This window comes from Orbicella faveolata, unplaced genomic scaffold (assembly GCF_042242905.1).
Source record: "Orbicella faveolata isolate gen_17 unplaced genomic scaffold, um_ofav_v1 contig_24, whole genome shotgun sequence".
Taxonomy (NCBI): Eukaryota; Metazoa; Cnidaria; class Anthozoa; order Scleractinia; family Merulinidae; genus Orbicella; species Orbicella faveolata.
Window position 1 is genome coordinate 11,153,909 of NW_028301552.1, and position 20,240 is coordinate 11,174,148.

Genomic DNA, 20,240 nt, shown 5'->3' on the forward strand with positions numbered 1-20,240 from the left:
CGTCAGTTCACAATATGAAGGAAAGTACATAGTGCTGTAGTTGCCTTTGTCTTGTTGTCCAACTTTCCTGTCGTTGGGTCGCTTCTTCCACAGAGAATTTGTTCAAAACTGGCTATCCTCGTGGTCTTCAGCTACCCTGGCCTCGTCTGACGACGAACAGAAAGGTGGACTGTCTCCACCACCGCAAAAAAGGGCGCGCCTTTCCTTGGACCTTGAGTCCGATATGCACAAATCGAAACGGACTTCTAGTGGAAGTGATGGCGAAACTAGTACTTCCAACGGTGAATGCATAGCCAATGGAGACAGTAAAAGCCATCTAAAAAGGAAAATTGTTCACAGAAGCGACGAAGATGTCGTACGGTTAATAGTACAACATTTACAAGGTTTAGGATTGAAGTGAGTGTTATGGAAATATGGAGTCGAAAGAAAGACGAATCTCATTGGCATCTTCTGGTGTTGGTTTCCCGTTGCGTGGCGTGTAGAAATGATGTTTGTTTTATTTTATCCCTCAGCAAATCAGTTGATGTCCTCATGCAGGAATCGGGCTGTAGACTAGAACACCCATCAGCGGCCAAGTTTCGTGAGAGCGTGATGGCCGGTGATTGGGAAAGGGTTAGTTCAGATCGTGTTTGGCATTCAATTCTGAATCTTTTCTTCACTGTAAGGTGTCTTTTGTGGATAATGCTCCCTTCAAATGCCTTGATGGGAGGTTCACTCTATCTCATTGGAATTTTTCTCTGTTCAATAAAGGCGGACGCGATCCTCAAAGAGCTCAGGCCTTTGGTCGAGAACAAAGAAGACATCTCGGTCAGTATTATAAATGCTTCGTTTTGGCAAAATATTCCTGTCTAGTGGTCCTATTGAATATTTGTGGCGTTGATTTGTTGTGAGTCATGCATTAACGTGGGTGTAAGCGGCGTGTTCCCCGCATTTCCAAGCTATAATAATGTTTGGACTTAAAATATTGAACTGGGGATAATTTGTTTTGGGTCTAAATCGTATCTTATTTTATTATGTGCGTTCTGTGCTCTTCAAAGAAAATGAGGTTTTGTCTGATGGAGCAGAAGTTCTTAGAATTCCTTGAAGAAGATAGACGCATAGAGGCCCTTCAGTGTTTAAGAACAGAGCTCACTCCTTTGAAATGTAATAGGGAAAGAGTGCATCAACTTAGTGGGTAAGTAGTTCCAAAAGCTATAAAATAAATTTACATATATGGCTTCCCTCTGGTTTTTTGATGGTTTTCCCAGTTGATATGTAAGTCCATTTACATGAAGCTTAAGCCAACCCCATTGTTTACCTGTGTATGTTAATCAGTCAGAGTGGAAATGAAATGTTGAGAGCCAGGGCGAGCAATAATCATTTAGACTATCCGTGTGAATATATATTATCGCAAAAAATATTTTGAAGTTTGTAGCTTTAAATATGGCTTTAACAGCTGGCTCTCCTGGTTAAATTTCCATTCTATATTTAAATTTTTAATTTGTATTGAATGGGTTTCTCAAAATTGACCTGTCACAACATGCTGCCTTGAAAATGTTTTTTTTTTTAATGTTTTGATACATGTATTTTTTTGTGGTGAATAAGTGGTATTTGTTCCAGTTTTAGGGTCATCTTTGTATGATTTCTTTGTAATTATTGGTTGCATCCAACGTGCACATTCTTATTTTGTCATATTACTAGTGTTGATATTATAATTATTGTTACTTTACCTGGATATATTGAAGGTTATTGTGTAGTAGGTGTGATAATTTTATTGAGCTATGTCACTGCTTAATCATTTTCCTCTGGTGCTTACGGGCTCCACAGCAAGGATTCTGGACATTGTATTCTTATGTCTGGTAGTTTTATATTTTAAATACGAACAATTTGTGGGCTACCACTGTTCTTTGTATAAGAGAATAAATTTATTACTGCCTAATTTTATGGCAGGCACATGTACTCCTCCAATGTTTCAATTTCTAGTTTTGTCTTTGCAATTGACAAGTACTTTGCTTACTGTCAAAATAACTTCTCAACAATGGTAAAAGGTTATGAAACTTGATCTGTTCCACAAGTCATTGGGTTCTGTTTCTCTTTGGTTTTTATTAAATTTGATATATTTTCATGGCGTTATATTCTCACTGTGATATATTGTTATTGTGTTATTGTGTTATGTTATTCTCATTGTGTGATAATTACATGTATGTTACAACAAGCATTTTATGGAAAATAAAAATGTTGCACACCGCAAAAAAAAAGTTTTCTATTAACCCCTACCTTGTTATAACGACCACCTCTCTGCCACAGCCACTTTTCTGTGTCGTAAGGTGGCTGCTGTGGAGAAGTTTGACTGTTATTGAAACTATGATACCCTAATTGTAGCAAGTAAATACTATGTGTTTTGCTATAGTGCGTGAAAATGAATGAGATTGTGTCTTTGTTTATAGAAAACTAACGGGAAGACTTTCATGAACTATGGCCTACTTCACACACATCTACGGCCAAAGAATTGTTATCATTCAGTTCCCTGCTTTAATTAGTTATTTATTGACCTTTATTTTTCAACAAGAAGATCTGTTAGATCTTATAACCGCGCTTTTAAAATTTAACTGTTTTCTTAGTACTACAGTCGCAACGTAGTGCATATTGCAAAGCAATCTTTGATGATTCATTGATTACTGTAGACATCACAGCACTTGATCAACATAAACTCTATTATCGCACCATCAGTCGTAGCCGTTGTGACATCTCCGATGACGTAATAGTCTTAATCTGGAAGTTTCTTCGGGATATGCATGGGCATGAAGATACGAACACTATTACAAACCGCTTTCTTTCTTTAAAGTCACGATTAAATTTAATTGTTTTTTTCCCTTGAGTTAAGGGTTAGCAAAGAAGTCACACGAGTCACATAATTCAAGAATTGCGTTATCTACGGCTATCTTTAGTACGGTGGTTATTTCCCTATCAATGACGTAATCTTTGCACGTTCTGACACGTTCTTTGCTTGGCTTCCAAACATTTAATTTTCTTTCCGATCTATGAACTCGCTGCGATGAAACAGTCAAAGGATTTACTTCATTTGCCTAAAACCGCAAGAAATACTCGCAAAATTACAAATAAATTAATCACCGTTGCTTCTGCCGAAATAAACTTGCAAAGTAAACACGATCTTATTTGTCACGTAGCGAAAGTGAAAGCTGCAACATCAGCGCATTCCATGGCTGACGTAATACCTTTTTTCAGCGTATTTATTATTCCCTTTAAATCCAACGCTTTGATAAAGCGAAAAGAAAATATATTTTACCCACAAAAAAGAAAACAATATCCGTAAAATTGTTCGTGTGTTTATGTTTTAACAGCTTCTGGCGGAAAAACATCACACGTTGCGTGACTCAAAGTTTGGCCGAGCGGAGGTCTGCGTCTGGTCACCGACAAAAAAAATACAAAAAAAAAAATAATAAACCACGGGTAAACCTAGAACCGCGCTCGGCCCATGGCCGCGCGGTTAATGATCTATGCATGTGATGCACTGTGGTAAAAATTCAATGTAGGGCTGTCAAATGTTAGGTGCTAATTCACCTGTTGCCTTGATCTTTACACCCCTAGCAAACTTGTTACTTTATGGGTGACTTGTATCAACAACAGGCCAGTTCACCCGTAACATCAGGGGTCCATCAAACATACTCAGCCATAACAGGTGTTACAGGTTACGGGCCTTATCGACAGCCCTGCAATGCATTGTTGGGCTGTGCTGTAGATGCGCCCAATGGCCACAGGTGACTAACTTTTGCCTTTGGGTGACTGGAAAAACTTACTTTTTTTTCATATGAGCTTGAGTACTGGGTGCCCAGGATTTCATGGCTAGGAACCTTTGGGCTCTGCATAATTTTTCCTAGACCACAGCCTTGCATTTTGGCAATATAGAAGACAACAAAAGTGATGCATTTCAGTGAAGACAAAGAAAGAAATTTTGACCCACTCTGTGAATTACAGTTAGCTTATTAAATATTTAAATTCGCTAATTTCTGGGACATTTCCAAGATACCTTTGGACCAGAATTACACTAGTAACTGGTACATGAAATAATTTTCTTTGTAGATTAATAATGTGTACAAACGAAGAGGAACTTTACAAAAGAGCTGAATGGAATGGAAAAGGATCTCTTTCTAGACAAAAGCTGATGGATAGACTTCAATGTGAGTTGTTATTATTTTTCTAATAGTATATAATTTATTGTGAAAATTGTAACCCTCAGAAATGAGGAAGAAGTATTTACTTTATATCAGCAAGACCGTCCATGAATATATGTACCGGCTAGGGACAGTGCACACTCTGAGAAAAATATTGTAACCTATAATATGACACAGATATTGACAATATCACCTTTTATTTTAAAGCCATGAGTGTTTTACTGGAAATACACCACTCATAAAATTCATATGAAACTACATCCGGGAACCCACAGGCCTATTTTCCATATCCTCTCAAGTGAACATATCAGTGATGTCATTTCCCGTTTTTTCACGATTGTTTGTGCAAACAGTCAGTTTGTCTATATATAATAAAAAGAAAATTACATGGTGGCTTCAAGATATGAATTTTGCTTTCTCAAAGTAAATCATGTTTATTTATAAGCATTTTCTTTGACAGTCTTTACACAATCATCAGACTTTTTTTGATATTTCTGAAACCTGAACTGAATAGTTTGCATGGCCTTAGAAAATCTTCACAAATCAGATCAGTAATTGCTAGAAAATAAAACATTTTTTTGTAGTAATTAGGGCTGATACTGTCATGATACTATTTTGCATCCTGTCTTTTACTCTTGTTTTGATCATTATTTTGATTTGTCTAGTGGAATTGGAATCCAACAGAACACTTTGCCTCCTCTTCTTCTCTGACTTTCTTTCTGATTCTCCCGCACGCACTGGACTTATTTTCATGTAGTCGGTGGTACTCCTGATCAATTTTTCTTACATCTATCAGACAATTGGACCTTTGCAGCACGTTAATACATATAGATATTTTTTACAGCAGCTGAAATTTTATCGCATACTTATTTCAATGATTTCTGTTTGTTTTTCCTCAGCATTTTTACCTGCATCTGTGATGCTTCCTCCACACAGACTAAGAACATTATTAAATCAAGCAGTTGAGCTGCAAAAAGAAAAATGTCCATATCATAATACTAAACTGGAAGTTGGAATACATTCATTTTCTTTACTAAGTGATCATCTTTGCTCAAGGTAAGACCACATCAGCGGTCATAATTTTATCATTATGATATGAAGCCCTTTGAGCCTTAAATGAGTCACAAGTAGGTACGTGTTTTGAGGGACTTGTGTCTTCTTGTGGCTTGCTGGGCTTACTCATGTGAGAACTTTCATTGGCTTGTATTACTATTAATATTACTTGCCCAATAGGTGCACAATGTTCATGCCTTATCAACTACATCATTCAACTCGTTGTCTTGCTCATCTTGCAGTCTTAAATTTTGAAATAATTGTTTTTGAGTGGAAATTATAACTAGCACGACTACTGAGGCTAATTTTGCTTGTCTACCGGACCACTAAACTTCCATTTTCACTTGCCTAAGAGCAAAATTTACTGGCCTCGGACATTCAGACCTGGGTTGTTCCCTGCCCTGATTTAAGCCATCCAGCACAAGGTCAGGTCACTAAGAAGAGCTAACTTTTTGACTTGTGTGCTTAAAAATATGTGGAAGTGACAGAATGATTTTATTAATTAATTGCCCATGTTATAAATAATTACTTACATGTATTATCTTTTTAGGAATGACTTTCCATGTGAAACAAAATACACATTAACAGAACACTGCGACGAGGTAAGCATTGACTTGGATCTGTTCAAGACCTGTGACAGTAGAGTGATGAGGCACTGCGAGCTCTTGTTTTTGAAGAATAACAAATTAGAGTCCAACTAGAATTATTCAATGAAGATGTATTGAAAGAAAAAACAATTTTTTTTTTTTGCTATAGTCTATCAAGCTTGATAGAAGCAGACTTTTTGTATTAGTTCACTTCTCGTAATCTGAAGCAGCTGTGTGAATATTGTTGCTACAGTGTACCTCTGTTTGCAATGGATGGAGTCCATTGTAGATTACTGCAAACATTTGAGCAGGCATTGGAACCCATGCAGTTATACACCTGGGTGGAGAGTGACACTTTTAGGTTCATGTAACAGTATTGTGTCTTGCTGGAGAGCAAAACATCAGGGCAGTGACAAGAGCTCTGTAGCTCAGACCTCTTGATCATGGGTCTAATATACCCAACGGTTAGATATAGTTCTGACCATTCTTTCCCTGCTGTGCACCCCACAACATCAGTGAAGGTGGGAAAAGAGGAATACAGAGATGGGCAAATGACTGACTAAAATAATTATCTTTGTTGTTTTATTGTAGGTCTGGTTTCTTAGGTTTTCTCACAGCGGATCTAAACTTGCTACTGGAGCAAAAGATGGCACTGTCATCATCTGGGATGTATCAGTAAGTCACACACATGTACATGTAGACATACGCTATGCCTGGTTTAACCTGCTCACTCCAGAGAGTGGTGAGACACTTTTTAGGCACAAAAGAAAAAAAAAGAGAAACCCAGATTTCAAGTCATGGTAAATATTGGGACAAAATGAAAGTACTTGTTGATAGCTTTCATTGGAATGATCACATGGTCACACGATTTTCATCCACAGGCTAAAAGTAGGAAGCAAGTTTAGGAGAAGGACGTTTTACTTTAGTAGTGAAAGAGTTACTAGTGATCTCTCATTTGTCTTTTCATGTCTTTTCTTTTAGTTATTATCTTGGATAGATTTAATAAATTAAAGTAATGAACATGTATTTTCTTGAGACTTCCTGCCCACTAAAAATGTAATTTGTATAGTCTCATGATGTCACTAAGTGTTGAATTTGTTTCTCAGCACGGTGAACCCACACACCTTAGAACAATAGAAGGTCACTCATATGGAGTGGGAAATTTAGCCTGGAGTCCAGACGACACATATCTTATTGCTTGTGGTCCTGAGGACTGCTCTGAATTGTGGATCTGGAATATTGAGGTATCATTGGTTACAAAAATGATGCTTTTCACTTTACATGTAACCTAGTGGAGACTGTTCAGTGACTTAAGCTTAAGGGTAAAACGCAAAGAAGAACAAACAAATTTCGAAATTTTGTTCTTGTTACCATAATGTTGTCTTCTGTAGAAGTCACCACTGACAGAGGAAGCATAAAAATAAGGGCAAGAAAATGTTGTTTTCTCCTTGGGCTTATACTTACCTGTATGCATAAGCACATGTACAAGAAAGCAAAATTTTCAGAAGGCAGTGTGGGCAAGTGGTTGGGGCATCTGACTCAAAACTTGGAGGTTGGGGGTTAACTTCCCACTCTGACCACTAGCTGGAGTTGTTTTACTGTAGAACCAAGTTTAACTTCTCAGCCACACTCGTAAATAGCCATCGCAAGTAGTTTTCCTTCTGCCATTGGGGTTTTAGCATATGTTATTGTTAAGCATATGTTCTCAAAATTTAATCACAAGCTTTGGCAAGTGGCCTTGGGGCAGAATGCAGCACTGTAAATCCCAAAAGATGTCTCAGCATATGTAACGTGTGGCTTATTCTATCTCAGACAGGAGAATTGAAATGTAGAATGACTCAAGCTGCAGATGACAGTCTTACTTGCTGTGCATGGAATCCTGATGGAAAGAGATTCTACACAGGTGGCAAGAGAGGGCAATTTTATCAATGTGTAAGTTTAATACTCCCGTTTTCAATGTGGGGGTGAAATGTTGCATATCTAGAATTATTAAAAACTGGATCATTGGATAATGCAATTCGAGAGTTTTCATTGGCTTAGCCATCATGGGTTAGGGACCATTGGACCATGCTCTACAAATATGGTAAGCGTATGCATAATTTTTTGGGGCATTTTTATTTTTATTTTAGTCCAGTTCTATATTTTGGGGGTGGTTTTAATAAAACAATTATTCCTCTCACGCTTGTCAGATATCAGATGATTATAGCCAACTCATATCCAAGATGCTCTCATGGAATAATTGTTGATGAAACAAGACCTTAATCACTGCTGCTAATGAAACCAGCTTGTCCTTTTCTCTTTAGGACCTAGATGGAAATGTGTTGGAATCTTGGGAAGGTGTTAGAGTTATGGGACTCCACTGCCTAAATGGTGGAAAAGTAGTTCTTGCTGCTGACACCCACAACAGAGTTAGAGCTTACAATTTTGAGGAATCAAACGATTATGACTTGTAAGTAGTATTGAAGGGCAGAAAACAAATAGTTTCATGTGATAATATAATGGTTGGAAATGGACTGAAAGGGTTTTATTCAGACATTGTACTGTATAATCACTTTGTACAGTGGTATCGGCTGGGACTACGGCTCAGTATTTTTCATATGATTGGTCGCACACTGAGGTTTCATCAACAAACACCTTGTACACCATGTTAAACAGTATAACAAAAACAGGACACTCGCTACCAAACAGCTTTCATTTGAATGGTCCCACACTAGTGTTTCATCCTAAGGCTTAAAAGATTGAACTGCATTGTACAGCAACTTAAATTTACAATAGCTTTCATTTAATTATGGTCCTCACTTAGTTTTATCCACTACACAGACTCTTGGATAATGATTACTTGTGGGTTTTAGGCTTATAACAACTGTCTTTTGTGGTAAATGTTCTTTGAAACTCTCCCAGTTTCCAATTTTTACTTATCAGAAAATACCTTGAGCACCTAAAATTTTAAGCCAACATGGTGTAATAAGGATGCAGTGAGTACAGTAATAACTTTTTTGTCCTATTTTTTTTGTTTCTACTATTCTATTTTCAGAATAAAAGAAGACCATCCAATCATGTCATTTTCTGTGTCAGATGATGGTCGACATGCACTTATAAATGTAGCTCAGCAGGTAAGGAAGATCTTCTTACTACATTTCTCAGGGGAGGAGGGGAACATCCTCGTGCTTCTCAGTGGGTGGGAGGGGAAAATTTTCTTGCTACATTTCTCAGTGTGGAAGGGGGAATCTTTTTGCTACATTTCTCAGTGTGGAAGGGGGAATCTTTTTGTTACATTTCTCAGTGTGGAAGGGGGAATCTTTTTGCTACATTTCTCAGTGTGGAAGGGGGAATCTTTTTGTTACATTTCTCAGTGGGGAAGGGGGATTCTTCTCGCTACATTTCTCAGGGGAGGAGGGGAACTACATTTCTCAGGGAGGAGAGGAACATCCACTTTGTACATTTCTAAATGGGGGCAATCCTCTTGCTACATTTCTCGGGGGGGGGGGGTGCTCTCCACCACCCCTTTTACTTACTAGGAAGATGTACTGTTGAAACAGTTTGGAAACTCAAAGCTGCCAATGCAACGTCACTGATGGGGCATTTTAAGGTTCCTTCTATGGAGATTAATTTACCCTTGTCAAGTGTTTTACTTTCACGCCAACTGCCTCAGAAGTTTCCTTGGAAACTAGTTACTTTGTTTGTTTGTACCTCTCATGGTGTTTAGTTGGCAGACCACTGGTGAGTGAATACCTGGTTAGAGGATAATGTCTACTGATCGCTGATCTCTATTCGCCGCCGTCTTAATCTTAGTCGAGTTGTCATCCTGTGCACAGGCTCTTTAGTCGAGGACGGGGTTCCTTGTCGGCCCTTCCAGCCACGGTCAGACCCTTCCAGGTGGAGCCTGTTCACTGGCTATCGAGTTGTTCACTATTGCCATTGGTGGTTTGGGTTTATGGATAGTATTGGTTAGTGTAGGATATACGTGTATAACTAGACGCTTGTTTTGTGGTTGATTTTTTCAGGGTCTTCATCTTTGGGATATTAGAGATCGAGTTCTAGTCCGGAAATATCAAGGTGTAAGACAGGCAAAGTTCACAATATACTCGTGCTTTGGAGGCGCAAATCAAGACTTCCTCGCCAGTGGTAGTGAAGGTCAGTGAATAAATGAAAATCTAATTCTTTACAGGTCCAGAATTGAGTTATGAGAACAAAGGATTTAACACGTGTATCTAGGAATTACTGTGTTGATTAACACCACCACCAAATGCAAGACATTTGTTACTGAGACGATTACAATAATGCACGTGATCAGTGTTTCAGCTAGGAAATTTTACTTGAGGGCCAAAGTGGCCCCTGAAGACCTTTTTTAGGGGCCAACTTTTTTAGGAAAGGGGCCAATAAATTGAAAGCTACAGAAGGAAAAAATGCATCAGGGTACCAAGAAAGAAGCAGTTTATTAGGATCTACGATAAAATTTAATAAGTGCTTTTTGAAGTGTTTCTACTTGATAAAGTTTCTTTTGAATCAGATACTATTATGAAGGATCCGGGCATTACAAGAGAACAATCCTTAGGCATACATGACGTAGTCAATGATCAAGGGTTTGCAATGCATTATAGGGCGATTTGAAACACGGCCAGCCATTCGGAAGTTTTCCGATGTGACTAGAGAATCAATACAGCAAAGCAAAAGGACGGATTGACTTCTTTTCTTATGTTGAATGTTTTTAGAAGCAAAGATCTTCAAATATGATTTACTAGAAGGACATAATGTGTGACAAAATAGCCGTTATTGATCGTCAACATAGAGAAATGTAGTCGCCATTATGGCGACTAAACCAGAATTTTTGGTCGCCAAGGATGAAATGTTAGTTGCATTGGCGACCTTATCGGTCGCAATTTCGAGCCCTGGGATGGCTTTTAAAATACTACGCCTGTGTTAAGCCTGAACTCTTGTAAAAGGAAAGGGCCAAATTGGCCCTTTTCTCGTTTTTCTGGGGGCCATCCCTGATTGCAGCGCGGGATTCCCGCAATGGCGCGTTCTGGCCGAAACACTGCGCCGTGATTACGGGTATTGTATCCTGCTTTATTACAAAATGTACGTGTAAATGGCTAACTCCGTGAGCGGGCGAGATGAACCAAATCCTGGGCTGTGATTGGCTACCTGAGTGGGCAAGATGACGTTATCTTGCCCGCTCGGGACTACCTGCCGTGTCCCCCCAAAAAAATTTACCCAAAAGCCATATAATAAATCCTTCATTGACCAAACGTGAGGTCAAGATGGCTGGATATTGGCCTCGTTCTTTTTTGGCGAGTTTATTGATTTCGACACCATCTCGGTCCATAGGCCAATATCCAGCCATCTTAACTTCACGTTTGGTCATTAACCCATATATACATTGCGTCCAACACTTTTGAACTGTGTCTTGTAGATAACAAGGTGTACATTTGGCATTCAAAGCGTGAAAAACCAGTTGCGGTACTGAGTGGGCACACGAGAACAGTAAACTGTGTCAGTTGGAATCCCAAGGATCCTACAATGATAGCTTCATCGAGTGACGATGGAACTGTACGGATATGGGGGCCTGTTACTAGACATTCCAAGACTGGTACGTCTGTCTTTTGCTATGCAGCGATTGTGACACCTTGCGTTGTGTGAAGATCGAATGGCGGTTGCGTGACGTTCGACATAACGGACTATAAACATACTGCTATCTGGATCGTCGGGCAAAAAATACTGAGTTCAACGGTTTTAATTTCTCGCTCGTGGATCCAGCATTAGAAAGGAACAGGAAAACTGTTTACAGCGGTCTAGAATGAATTGAAAGTGTTGTTAACTTGTAAGTTAGTAAACCAAATTGCGGGCTGTCAAAAGTTTGGAAAGAAAAAGACACTTTGTATAAATGAGCAGCAATATATTACGGTTGTATATATTCGCGTTATTTACCCGCTACAATTTTTCTTTTTGTTTTGCAGGTTGTGGAAGCACAGCTGTGTAACAAAACGGGGAACTTTTGTATAAATATTGTCATGGGATGCTTGCTGTGGTGTTGAATTTGTAATATACACTCTTAAAATTCTTTCTTGGTTTTCTCCAGTCAAACCCTGGCTCATCGATATCTTGCAGTATTCTTCCTTAAACTCTAACTTATATGGAACTGCTACGATCGAGAGGAACATACAGAACGAAAGGAGGTTAAAAAGCGAACAATCTCCTTGGGAGTTCTTCTTCTTTGTCCTGCAAAACGCTTGCTTTTATTTCTATTTTACTTACACTACCCTCGGCGTCCCGGTGACGTCATGTACTGAACACGGAGTGTGACTAATGGTCTTGCTTTGGGCAGACCCTAAGTGCTAAGTTGAAGCTTGAGGCGTAAAATCTTACAGAACTCGGCAAACGTTATCATGTCACTTTTACTGGGTTAGATGGCAATGGTAATGTTGCCTTCAACGTCCTCAAAATGTTACACGGGAAGAGCGGTGGAAAGATAATTTACATCGTGAAATTGTTGCCATTAATTTTATTTTTCCCCTTCCTATCTGTATAGTGCTGGTCGCTCAAGATAACGGTCAACCAGGGTTCTTTTTTTCAAACGACTAACGACTTTTTCGCGTTTTATCCATACTCGAGCTTTCTAAGCCTTCTCTTTACTTTCTCGCTTATAAACTGTTCGTTTTTTATGCCTTTGATTAGTGAAAACAAATTATATAAAATAGGAGTATTTAATTTATGCTGCGATAGCAATAAAATAACGGTTTTCCACAGCAGTGTAGTTTTAGTTGAAGCTCGGCTAGTGGTAGCCCCCTACGGAGACGGCGCCCTTTGGGCTCGTCACGTAATCTTCCTCCCCCACGAGGTAGGAAGATTGCGTGACGGAGGCTGGGTTAGCGGAAGTGCGCTATCAGTGCACCGTAAGTGCGCTATCAGTGCACCGTAAGTGTTGGAATTGATATGAAATTCGATTGAAAAAAACCTCACTTTTCCAACGAAATGTAAGTAAAGTTAAGGAAAATGTCTACTTGTGCGTTTATCGTTTCTAGTAGACTCACTTTATATACAGTATTTCGAAGGAAAAGTAAAGTATGTTCCGAATGATTTTCTGATCAATTCAAAGTCCTATGTTTACTTGTGGTTAAAGTGATACGGTATTTTACTGTGTAACATTGTTTGGCGCCACTTCATTCCGTTTTCTGTAGCATCTGGCGACCAAGAGTATTTCTATTTCGACGCCCACAGTATGGGGTGGTTGTTCTGTGATGGTTACCGCTGCGACTTTCAATGGTCAATGCCTCATCGTAGGGAGCTTTAGGGCCTATTCACATGGAAGTGGGGGACCTCGGGCAGGTGAGGTCCCCCACCTTGGTGGGGTGACCAATCTATCCATACAATCTCTCTTTTTTTTCTTGGTCGCGTTGACATGTACCCCACCAAGGCGGATTACCCGGTCAGCCGGTACGGGTAACCCGCTTCAGTGGGGTTAGTTTTCTCCATGTGAAAGCTGCGGAGTGGGGTAACCCGCCTAACCGGGGTAATCAAATCAATGCGCCAAAGCCCACCAAAACACACAGCAGGACAACATGGCTGCCAACCGCTACGAGCGTGGCGAGTTATTTCGACGATTTCACCTCCAAAACCGCCTAAACGCGGATGAAATTGACAGTGCCAATCAGGCAAATCAGCGGAATCAAACTGGTTTTGCCTGCAACAACGACGTTGAAGCGAAAAGCAGCTTCATCGGAACAAACCAAGAAAACAAACGTTAGTTCTCTGTTGCATTTTGGACCTCACCCCGCGTCTCCGGGATTGCATGTGAAGACAAGTATTTCTTTACCACGGGTAGGTGAGGTACCTCACCTACTCGGGGTCTCTCACTTCCATGTGAACAGGCCCTTAGATTGGACTGCGAGTACGAGATTGAGTACCAGTACGATTTTTGAATTTCAAACCAGTGACGTTTCCAGAGCCCTCGCTCTTCATGCTGGTTTTAGGCTGAGAGTGTAGCTCATGGGATAAGATGGGTATGTGATTTGATGATGTGAAGCCTGAAAACTAGAATTGAAAAGTCGTACTGTCTCGTGCTCGATCTCGTACTCGTACCCAAATCTAAAGTCCCCTAATCAATTAATCTACACGTTAGAACAAGACGAGTCTCATAGGCTGGTTGCAACTGCAGAAATCATCATCATCATCTTGTTCTTACTGGGCCATGGGACGCATAAGGCCTCAAAGGCAGTCCTAGTGGCTATTTCACCGGACCTTACGGGCCGTTGTCCGTAGCATGAGGCGACTAGCGACTCCTGGGTCCTAGCCCCTCTGGATAGGATGGTAGTCCATTGTAGGGGACCGTCCCCCATCATTCAATTTGTTGGTTCCCATTTATACAACTGAGTGGAGAGAGACACTGAGTGTTAAGTGTCTTGCCCGCCTCTGGCGCTCGCTTATAAGCCCCCTCCCAATTCAAAATACGCTCCGCCATTCCCTGTCGTGTACTAGTAAGTGTATCCGTTAGACCAAGGAAAGATCTGTAACAGCGGCAGGAGCGTTAGTTTTCTGTGCGTCGTGTGGTGCTCTGCATTCAAGATTTCCTAGGATGGTGAAGGCGTAGTCGAGTCAAGTCTCGAGGAGGGATTATAACTTGTTTTAAACGGGAAACGAGAATCGCGCGGCGGAGGTTGGAAATGAGTTTGAACAAATTGGACATTTCATTTTTCCTTACTTGAGTTACGTAACAAAACATTTGTGTTTTGGGGGGAGCGTTGCCTGACATCCTAAAAATCAGCCGGGAGGAGACCAGCGATCTAATCGGAAATATATACTTTAAACATGGGTTTTGTCGGAGCAACAATCTTACCTCATGGAGCAATGATATTTGATGGTGATCCCAACTCGGACAGCTCAGCTTGCCGAGAAAGGAATTCCACAATGCCTCCAGATCTCATCAAGGACTGCTCTGCCCTGTACTCCTCTTGTGAGCGTGCAGCTGACTTTGTAGCCGAGATGAACCCTGAAGTCGTTCTTCTAGTGACTCCACACGGAATCTCCCTGTCCTCTGGTGCATTAGGTGTTTACATGACTAACGCCGCTTGTGGAAATGCGCTTTGGAATGACACCTGGCAAGACATTGAAGTCTCTGTTCCCTTAGACGTACAGCTCTCCGACCAGTTGCTAGACTTTGTTCAGAAGCAGGGTCTCAAAGCAGACGGAATCGTAACGTTTTCTATGATGGAGGCACCGTTAAGATGGGGCGAGGTTGTGCCTTTGTGGTTTGTTAAGAGAAAGGTTGATTCGGACAAAGTGAAGTACATGGTTTTGTCAGTTGGAAGACAACGTGAAGGCTTTGAGGTCATTGGCAAGGCTCTGCACGATTTTGCTTCAACCCTTCATCAGCGAGTAGTAGTGGTGATTAGTGGAGATTTAGCTCACACGCATAAGATGGCTTATGATATTCCTCTGTATTTGCCAGGTATTTACAACTTTGTCATTTTACTGGGCAGGGCGGGTGGGGGCAGAGGAAGGTCTCAACTTCCTGTTTCTTCTCCCTTCACTCCTAGCTCCCATCCGTCACTCCTTCCTTAGTGATTTCACTTGTTAGCCTTTTTTTATTGCAAACATTATGGAGTTTTGCAAAATTTACCTCTATCTGATCTCTCCTGGCAGTATCCGATCCTTTCTGGGCAGATGTACAAAACAGGGTTGTCAGAGGAGTGAGAGTTGGGGCAAAGGTGGGGATGGTGGTGAGTGTATCTAAAGAGTGCTTTGGTTATTCTGTTTACAGTTAACTTTAAACCCTTTACCTCCTCATTCCCCATCTCTCAACCCTTGCCCCTCGTTTCCTGCCTTCTGTATGTCTTCCTTCAGTACATTATTATGTCTGTACCAGTGCCAGGAGTCCATGATCAGTTGTGGATCTAGGGAAGGGGTCTGTTTGAGGCCACCCACTCCCCTCCCTCTCTTTGCTGGAAAATAAATCACCCACAGTCTTGTTTAGTAATGCATGAAAGCTTCATCTTTTACGTCATGGCCCTGCTTTAAGTACCTTATACCTGTGCTGGTTAACTGAGATTATGGGACGAATCATTAGAAAAAATGTGGAGACACGGTGGCCTCATGGTTAGTACGCTCGCTTCCATATTGGCAGTCCTGGTTTGAGCCCTGGCCAGGGACATTGTGTTGTGTTCTATGGGCAAGACACTCTACTCTCACAGTGCCTCTCTCCACCAAGGTGCATATTGTAAATGGGTACCGGCAAGCTTAATGCTGGGGGTAACCCTGCAATGGACTACGGTAACATCCCATCCAGGGGGGAGTAGGAATACTTCTAGTCACGTTATGCTACTGAAACCAGGATAAGCACCAGCTTTAAATGGTCACTTAGCTGGAATACAGACTTCACCTACCTACCATAGGAAGAATGGCAGCGCAGTCAATCCAAGCTCACACTAAAAAGGTATAATAATGATACAATTTGTATCATAGTGATGACTGCATGCTGATGTCATAAATTCATGATTCCCAGTTGTCACTGAAGAGAAAATGCATGGGGCCAGGCTGTGTATAATTGTGCTTCAATTGTGATTAAATTTACCTAACTAGAAGAAATGATATAAATAAATGGCTGTGTGACCTTGGTCTTGTTTCAGAGTTGAATGGGCTGCAATGTTTGCTTAATGTGTCTTCATTTTTAGATTACAGATCAGACTTAAAACCTACAGACATAGCAGAGGAATTTGACAGAATGTGGGAGATGTGGGCCAGAGGTATCCAATACCATGAGAAAATGGAGTCAGGTAAAAGTAGAAATAATTTCTGCTTTCTTTTTAAAGTCATGTCATTAGATTTAGATAATTTAGGCAAAAATCAAATGAAGCCTTGAATATGGGTTACAAACATGGTCCCCTACGGGGTACCCAATAAGGGTTTTCTATAAATGCTACGCTGTTTTAATTAAGCTAAGTTTCTGGGGTGCCTTTAAAGTTCTGTGGGTTACATGTAACTGTAGGCTGCGCTATAAAATGTTTATCTGCTTGATCATTCTAGGGGAGTTTGAATCATTTTTTATTCTTCTCAAAGGTAGGTCTTTAATAACCTTTCCAAAAGTCATAGCTGACCTTTTTTTGGTACTCAAAGCAACATTTTCATTAATCCAAAAATTTCTTATATCATGAAAGTTCAAGGTGACATTTCTCCTAGTGTACAAAAATTGAATGGGATTACGGGCCTTCTGACCAGAGAATTACTGAAACAATTCTTTGAGTGCCCCTGACATTCTTTTTGGCTTGACACACCTCATCAAAAATCTATTTGCTAGGTAGAAATGATGGGTGCTGGCAGAGCTAAAAGAACATCTTTGTTGGAGGCTAAAGTTGTTGGAGAACATCATGCCCGTCTGATCATGAGTCCTAATGAACTGGAGGGGTGTTAGTTAGTTCCCCTGGTAGCCTTAAATGATAGAGCTAGGTGAATTCCAGTTGGAGTGGTCTATTGGCCCATTGGAATTAATGGATACGGGATATTAAGGCCAAAAATTAATGAGATATATGATACACAGACTCTCCCCACCCCCTCCCTAACAGAGCCTCTAAAGTCCGTATTTGAGTTCAGTGGTCCATCAGGCTGGTACTTATCTCCATTTTCTGTGGTATGAAGCGACTAGGAGCATTTCTACTCTCCTTTTGATTGGTATGCTATAACTAGCCCATCGTAGAGTTTAACCCCTGGCATTAAGTTTGCTGGTACCCATTTATACACCTGGGTGGAGACAGACATTGTGAGAGTAAAGTGTCTTGCCCAAGAACACAACAAAATGTCCCTGGCCTGCCAGGGATCCAACCCAAACTACTTGATCTGAAGTCCAGTGCACTAACCATTAGGTCTCGCACCTCCTGCGCAGGCATTGGCTAACTAGTGTAACAAAGCTCAAAAACTTTTATAAAATTTTAATCAGTATTTTTGGTTTGTGATCAGCAGCCACCATGTTAGTCTTTGATTAAGTTTAATTTGTCAGGAAGTTTTAAATTCCAAACAGGTTGTGTCACTAGAAGCATAAATTGAATAAATGTTTTAGTAGTGAAGTAGGTTTTCTTTGCCCTAAAAGTGCATTATAAAGAACCATGTACAGCTTGCAATGGTTAGGTTTTGCCTGGAATCCTGAGCTGTCAAACCATTTGATTTACAAGCACCCAACTGTGATCATATCCAACCCTTTGTTCACCTTAGTAGAAGATATTTCCATTCTACAACATCTGGCCCTGTTATCACAAACACTGCTTATCTGGATATCACACTACTTGCAATTTACAATTTCCCTTGCAACGTCTCTTTTAATGAAATGAAAACAAGTTTGGCCAGTGACATGTCCAAAGAGCCTTAGTGTCTCGGTGCTGCTATTTTCAGGTGATTCAATTGTTTATGTCCCATGAGATCCAAATAGTGGTGGTATGTCAACACTACAGCATAACTACTAGTACGTACATCATTGTCTTCAATCAAAATGTGATAGATGTATGAGTTTGGTGAGATGTTTGAGTATGACAGTCACCTTAGTTGGGCAGATGACAAGGTCAATCAAATAGAAGTGTACCCAATTGTACATTTTCACTTTGTCATTTTGTTTTCTTGGTGCGTCTGTACACTAGCATGTGTGTCCTGACAAGACTCTGCTTGTCAAGTCTGAGGGATGTACCATTACCACAGCTAAGTGTGTGACCAAGTCAAATAAACTGTCTATGTCTATGCATATGTCTATATCTATGTCTGCATCTTTGTCTATGTCTACGTCTTCATCTGTGTCTGTGTCTGTGTCTATGTCTACGTCTACGTCTTTGTCTATGTCTCTGTGTCTGTCTACGTCTACATCTGTGTCTGTGTCTGTGTCTATGTCTATGTCTATGTCTACAATAACTAACACTAGTATTTATTCAACAGTGTATTGCACAGACTAATTATAATCTTGCATTTGGTCATATATAACCATATGCCTAAGGAAATACTAATAAAAGCATAAGTTTTGCTGAATTCAAACAAAAAAACGCAATTTCTTTCAGGAAATTTGGATGAAGTTGACCCATGGGTTGCCACTCACAGCCGTCCATGGCTTGAAAGGATCCTGAAAGATGACCCCATTGCTAGGTCTTGTGGAAGAAGAAGCATTCCAATCCTGCACAGTATTTTAGAAAAGGAAATCGAGGCGGGGGGAAGAGTAACATCACACTTCTTGACTCGGCGTGCTCCTACGTATTATGGAATGATGAGTGTAGTTTTTAACGTAACTAGATCAAACAGTGCTTGAATAAATCGCATGTGTTGTGTTAATTATAGGTCTGTTAAAAGATTAAGTATTATGGCGTTCTTATTTTTACCAGCTGAGACTCTTTGGTGTCAGATTCTCATATAAGCTCTGTATTTTGCGATCAGTCATATATTCAATATTATTTAAAATTGGATCATTGGATAATGCAGTTCGAGAGTTTTCATTGGCTTAGCCATCATGGTAAGCGCAAGCGTGATTTTTGGGGGCGTTTATTGTTTTTATTTCAGTTTAGTTTTATCTATTTTGGGAGCGTTTTTGATAAAACAATTATTCCACTCGCGCTTGTTGGTTATGAAATGATTATAGCCATCTCATATCTAACGCGCGTTCGTGGAATAATTGTTCATTATAATGTAGTAGTTGCTTTGAAGTTCTAAGATGTATATAACTAAAAAGATGAGGATGCTAAAAAGCGGCTCCATGTTGCAACAAAAAGAAGGTGTAACAAAAAAGACAACTTTAATTTCATTCATTCATTAAAATAATTTTTGTATCTACAAGAAATAAATTCATTAATTTATAAATAGGTAATTACAGTCGAACCTGTATTATAACGGCCCAGTATTAAGAGGCCACCCTCTATTAAGCGGCCGGTTTTCAAAGTCTCGATTTTTCGCTCACACGAACGCTGTATTTGTTACATTATTAGGCGGCCACCTCTATTAGGCGGCCACCTCTATTAGGCGGCCGCGGCCACCCTGTAGCAGTCCTATGTTTGTCTTTCTTTGTTATGTTTACCTGTATTTAGCGGCCACCCTTAACGGGAAACTAAGCCACATGTCATATTATGCAGTATTTTGTTGTGTTTAAAATGCGATCCATCATCACTATAAAGAAATAACATTTACAAAGCTACTGTAAGCCGATAATCGGCCGTTTAGTATCGTTAACGTTTTTCAGATGTCCGCAATGCGCTGAAGTACAGGCCATATCACGAACAACGCCAAGTGAGTCTTTTTTAGTGATCCTGTATTGAGCGGCCAGTTCCTCAAGTCCCAAGGGTGGTCGTTACATACAGGTTCGACCGTGCTGCAATTTAGCCACAAGTGACCACAAGTCGTTGGTATGCCACAAATAGCAGTTGTAATAAATTAGTAATGAATAAATTAAAATCTTCAAGATCTTGCATCTATTTAT

At 40.2% G+C, this 20,240-nt stretch overlaps 2 protein-coding genes across 3 annotated transcripts; both read left to right on the top strand.

Moving 5' to 3' along the window:
- Positions 1 to 8: 8 nt before the first annotated feature.
- On the top strand, positions 9 to 12,558 carry LOC110043156 (WD repeat-containing protein 26-like). The gene is made up of 15 exons (XM_020748584.2): positions 9 to 396; positions 513 to 612; positions 751 to 807; positions 1,038 to 1,174; positions 4,081 to 4,178; positions 5,072 to 5,228; positions 5,776 to 5,827; positions 6,404 to 6,487; positions 6,919 to 7,056; positions 7,625 to 7,744; positions 8,116 to 8,261; positions 8,847 to 8,925; positions 9,817 to 9,946; positions 11,226 to 11,402; positions 11,770 to 12,558. The coding sequence occupies exons 1-15, from the start codon at positions 224 to 226 to the stop codon at positions 11,790 to 11,792; spliced, it is 1,671 nt and encodes a 556-aa protein (XP_020604243.1). The 5' UTR covers positions 9 to 223; the 3' UTR covers positions 11,793 to 12,558.
- Positions 12,559 to 14,377: 1,819 nt separating this feature from the next.
- LOC110043269 (uncharacterized) lies at positions 14,378 to 19,541 on the top strand. Of its 2 annotated transcripts, XM_020748711.2 has the most exons (3): positions 14,389 to 15,257; positions 16,480 to 16,581; positions 18,838 to 19,541. In XM_020748711.2, exons 1-3 carry the CDS (start codon positions 14,618 to 14,620, stop codon positions 19,080 to 19,082), a joined length of 987 nt encoding a protein of 328 aa, XP_020604370.2. In that variant the 5' UTR covers positions 14,389 to 14,617; the 3' UTR covers positions 19,083 to 19,541. The 2 variants fall into 2 exon arrangements, with proteins under 2 accessions (XP_089148776.1, XP_020604370.2); XM_089292650.1 differs by lacking the exon at positions 16,480 to 16,581 and having other exon boundaries at positions 14,378 to 15,257.
- The last annotated feature ends 699 nt before the right edge of the window (positions 19,542 to 20,240 follow it).

Coding starts and splice junctions, on each gene's coding strand:
- LOC110043156 (XM_020748584.2), top strand. CDS start 224: ATGCACAAATCGAAACGGACTTCTAGTGGAAGTGATGGCGAAACTAGT. Junction 1,175..4,080: donor AGAGTGCATCAACTTAGTGG/GTAAGTAGTTCC, acceptor TTTTCTTTGTAG/ATTAATAATGTGTACAAACG. Junction 8,926..9,816: donor TTATAAATGTAGCTCAGCAG/GTAAGGAAGATC, acceptor TGATTTTTTCAG/GGTCTTCATCTTTGGGATAT.
- LOC110043269 (XM_020748711.2), top strand. CDS start 14,618: ATGGGTTTTGTCGGAGCAACAATCTTACCTCATGGAGCAATGATATTT. Junction 15,258..16,479: donor TATTCCTCTGTATTTGCCAG/GTATTTACAACT, acceptor CTTCATTTTTAG/ATTACAGATCAGACTTAAAA. Junction 16,582..18,837: donor CCATGAGAAAATGGAGTCAG/GTAAAAGTAGAA, acceptor AATTTCTTTCAG/GAAATTTGGATGAAGTTGAC.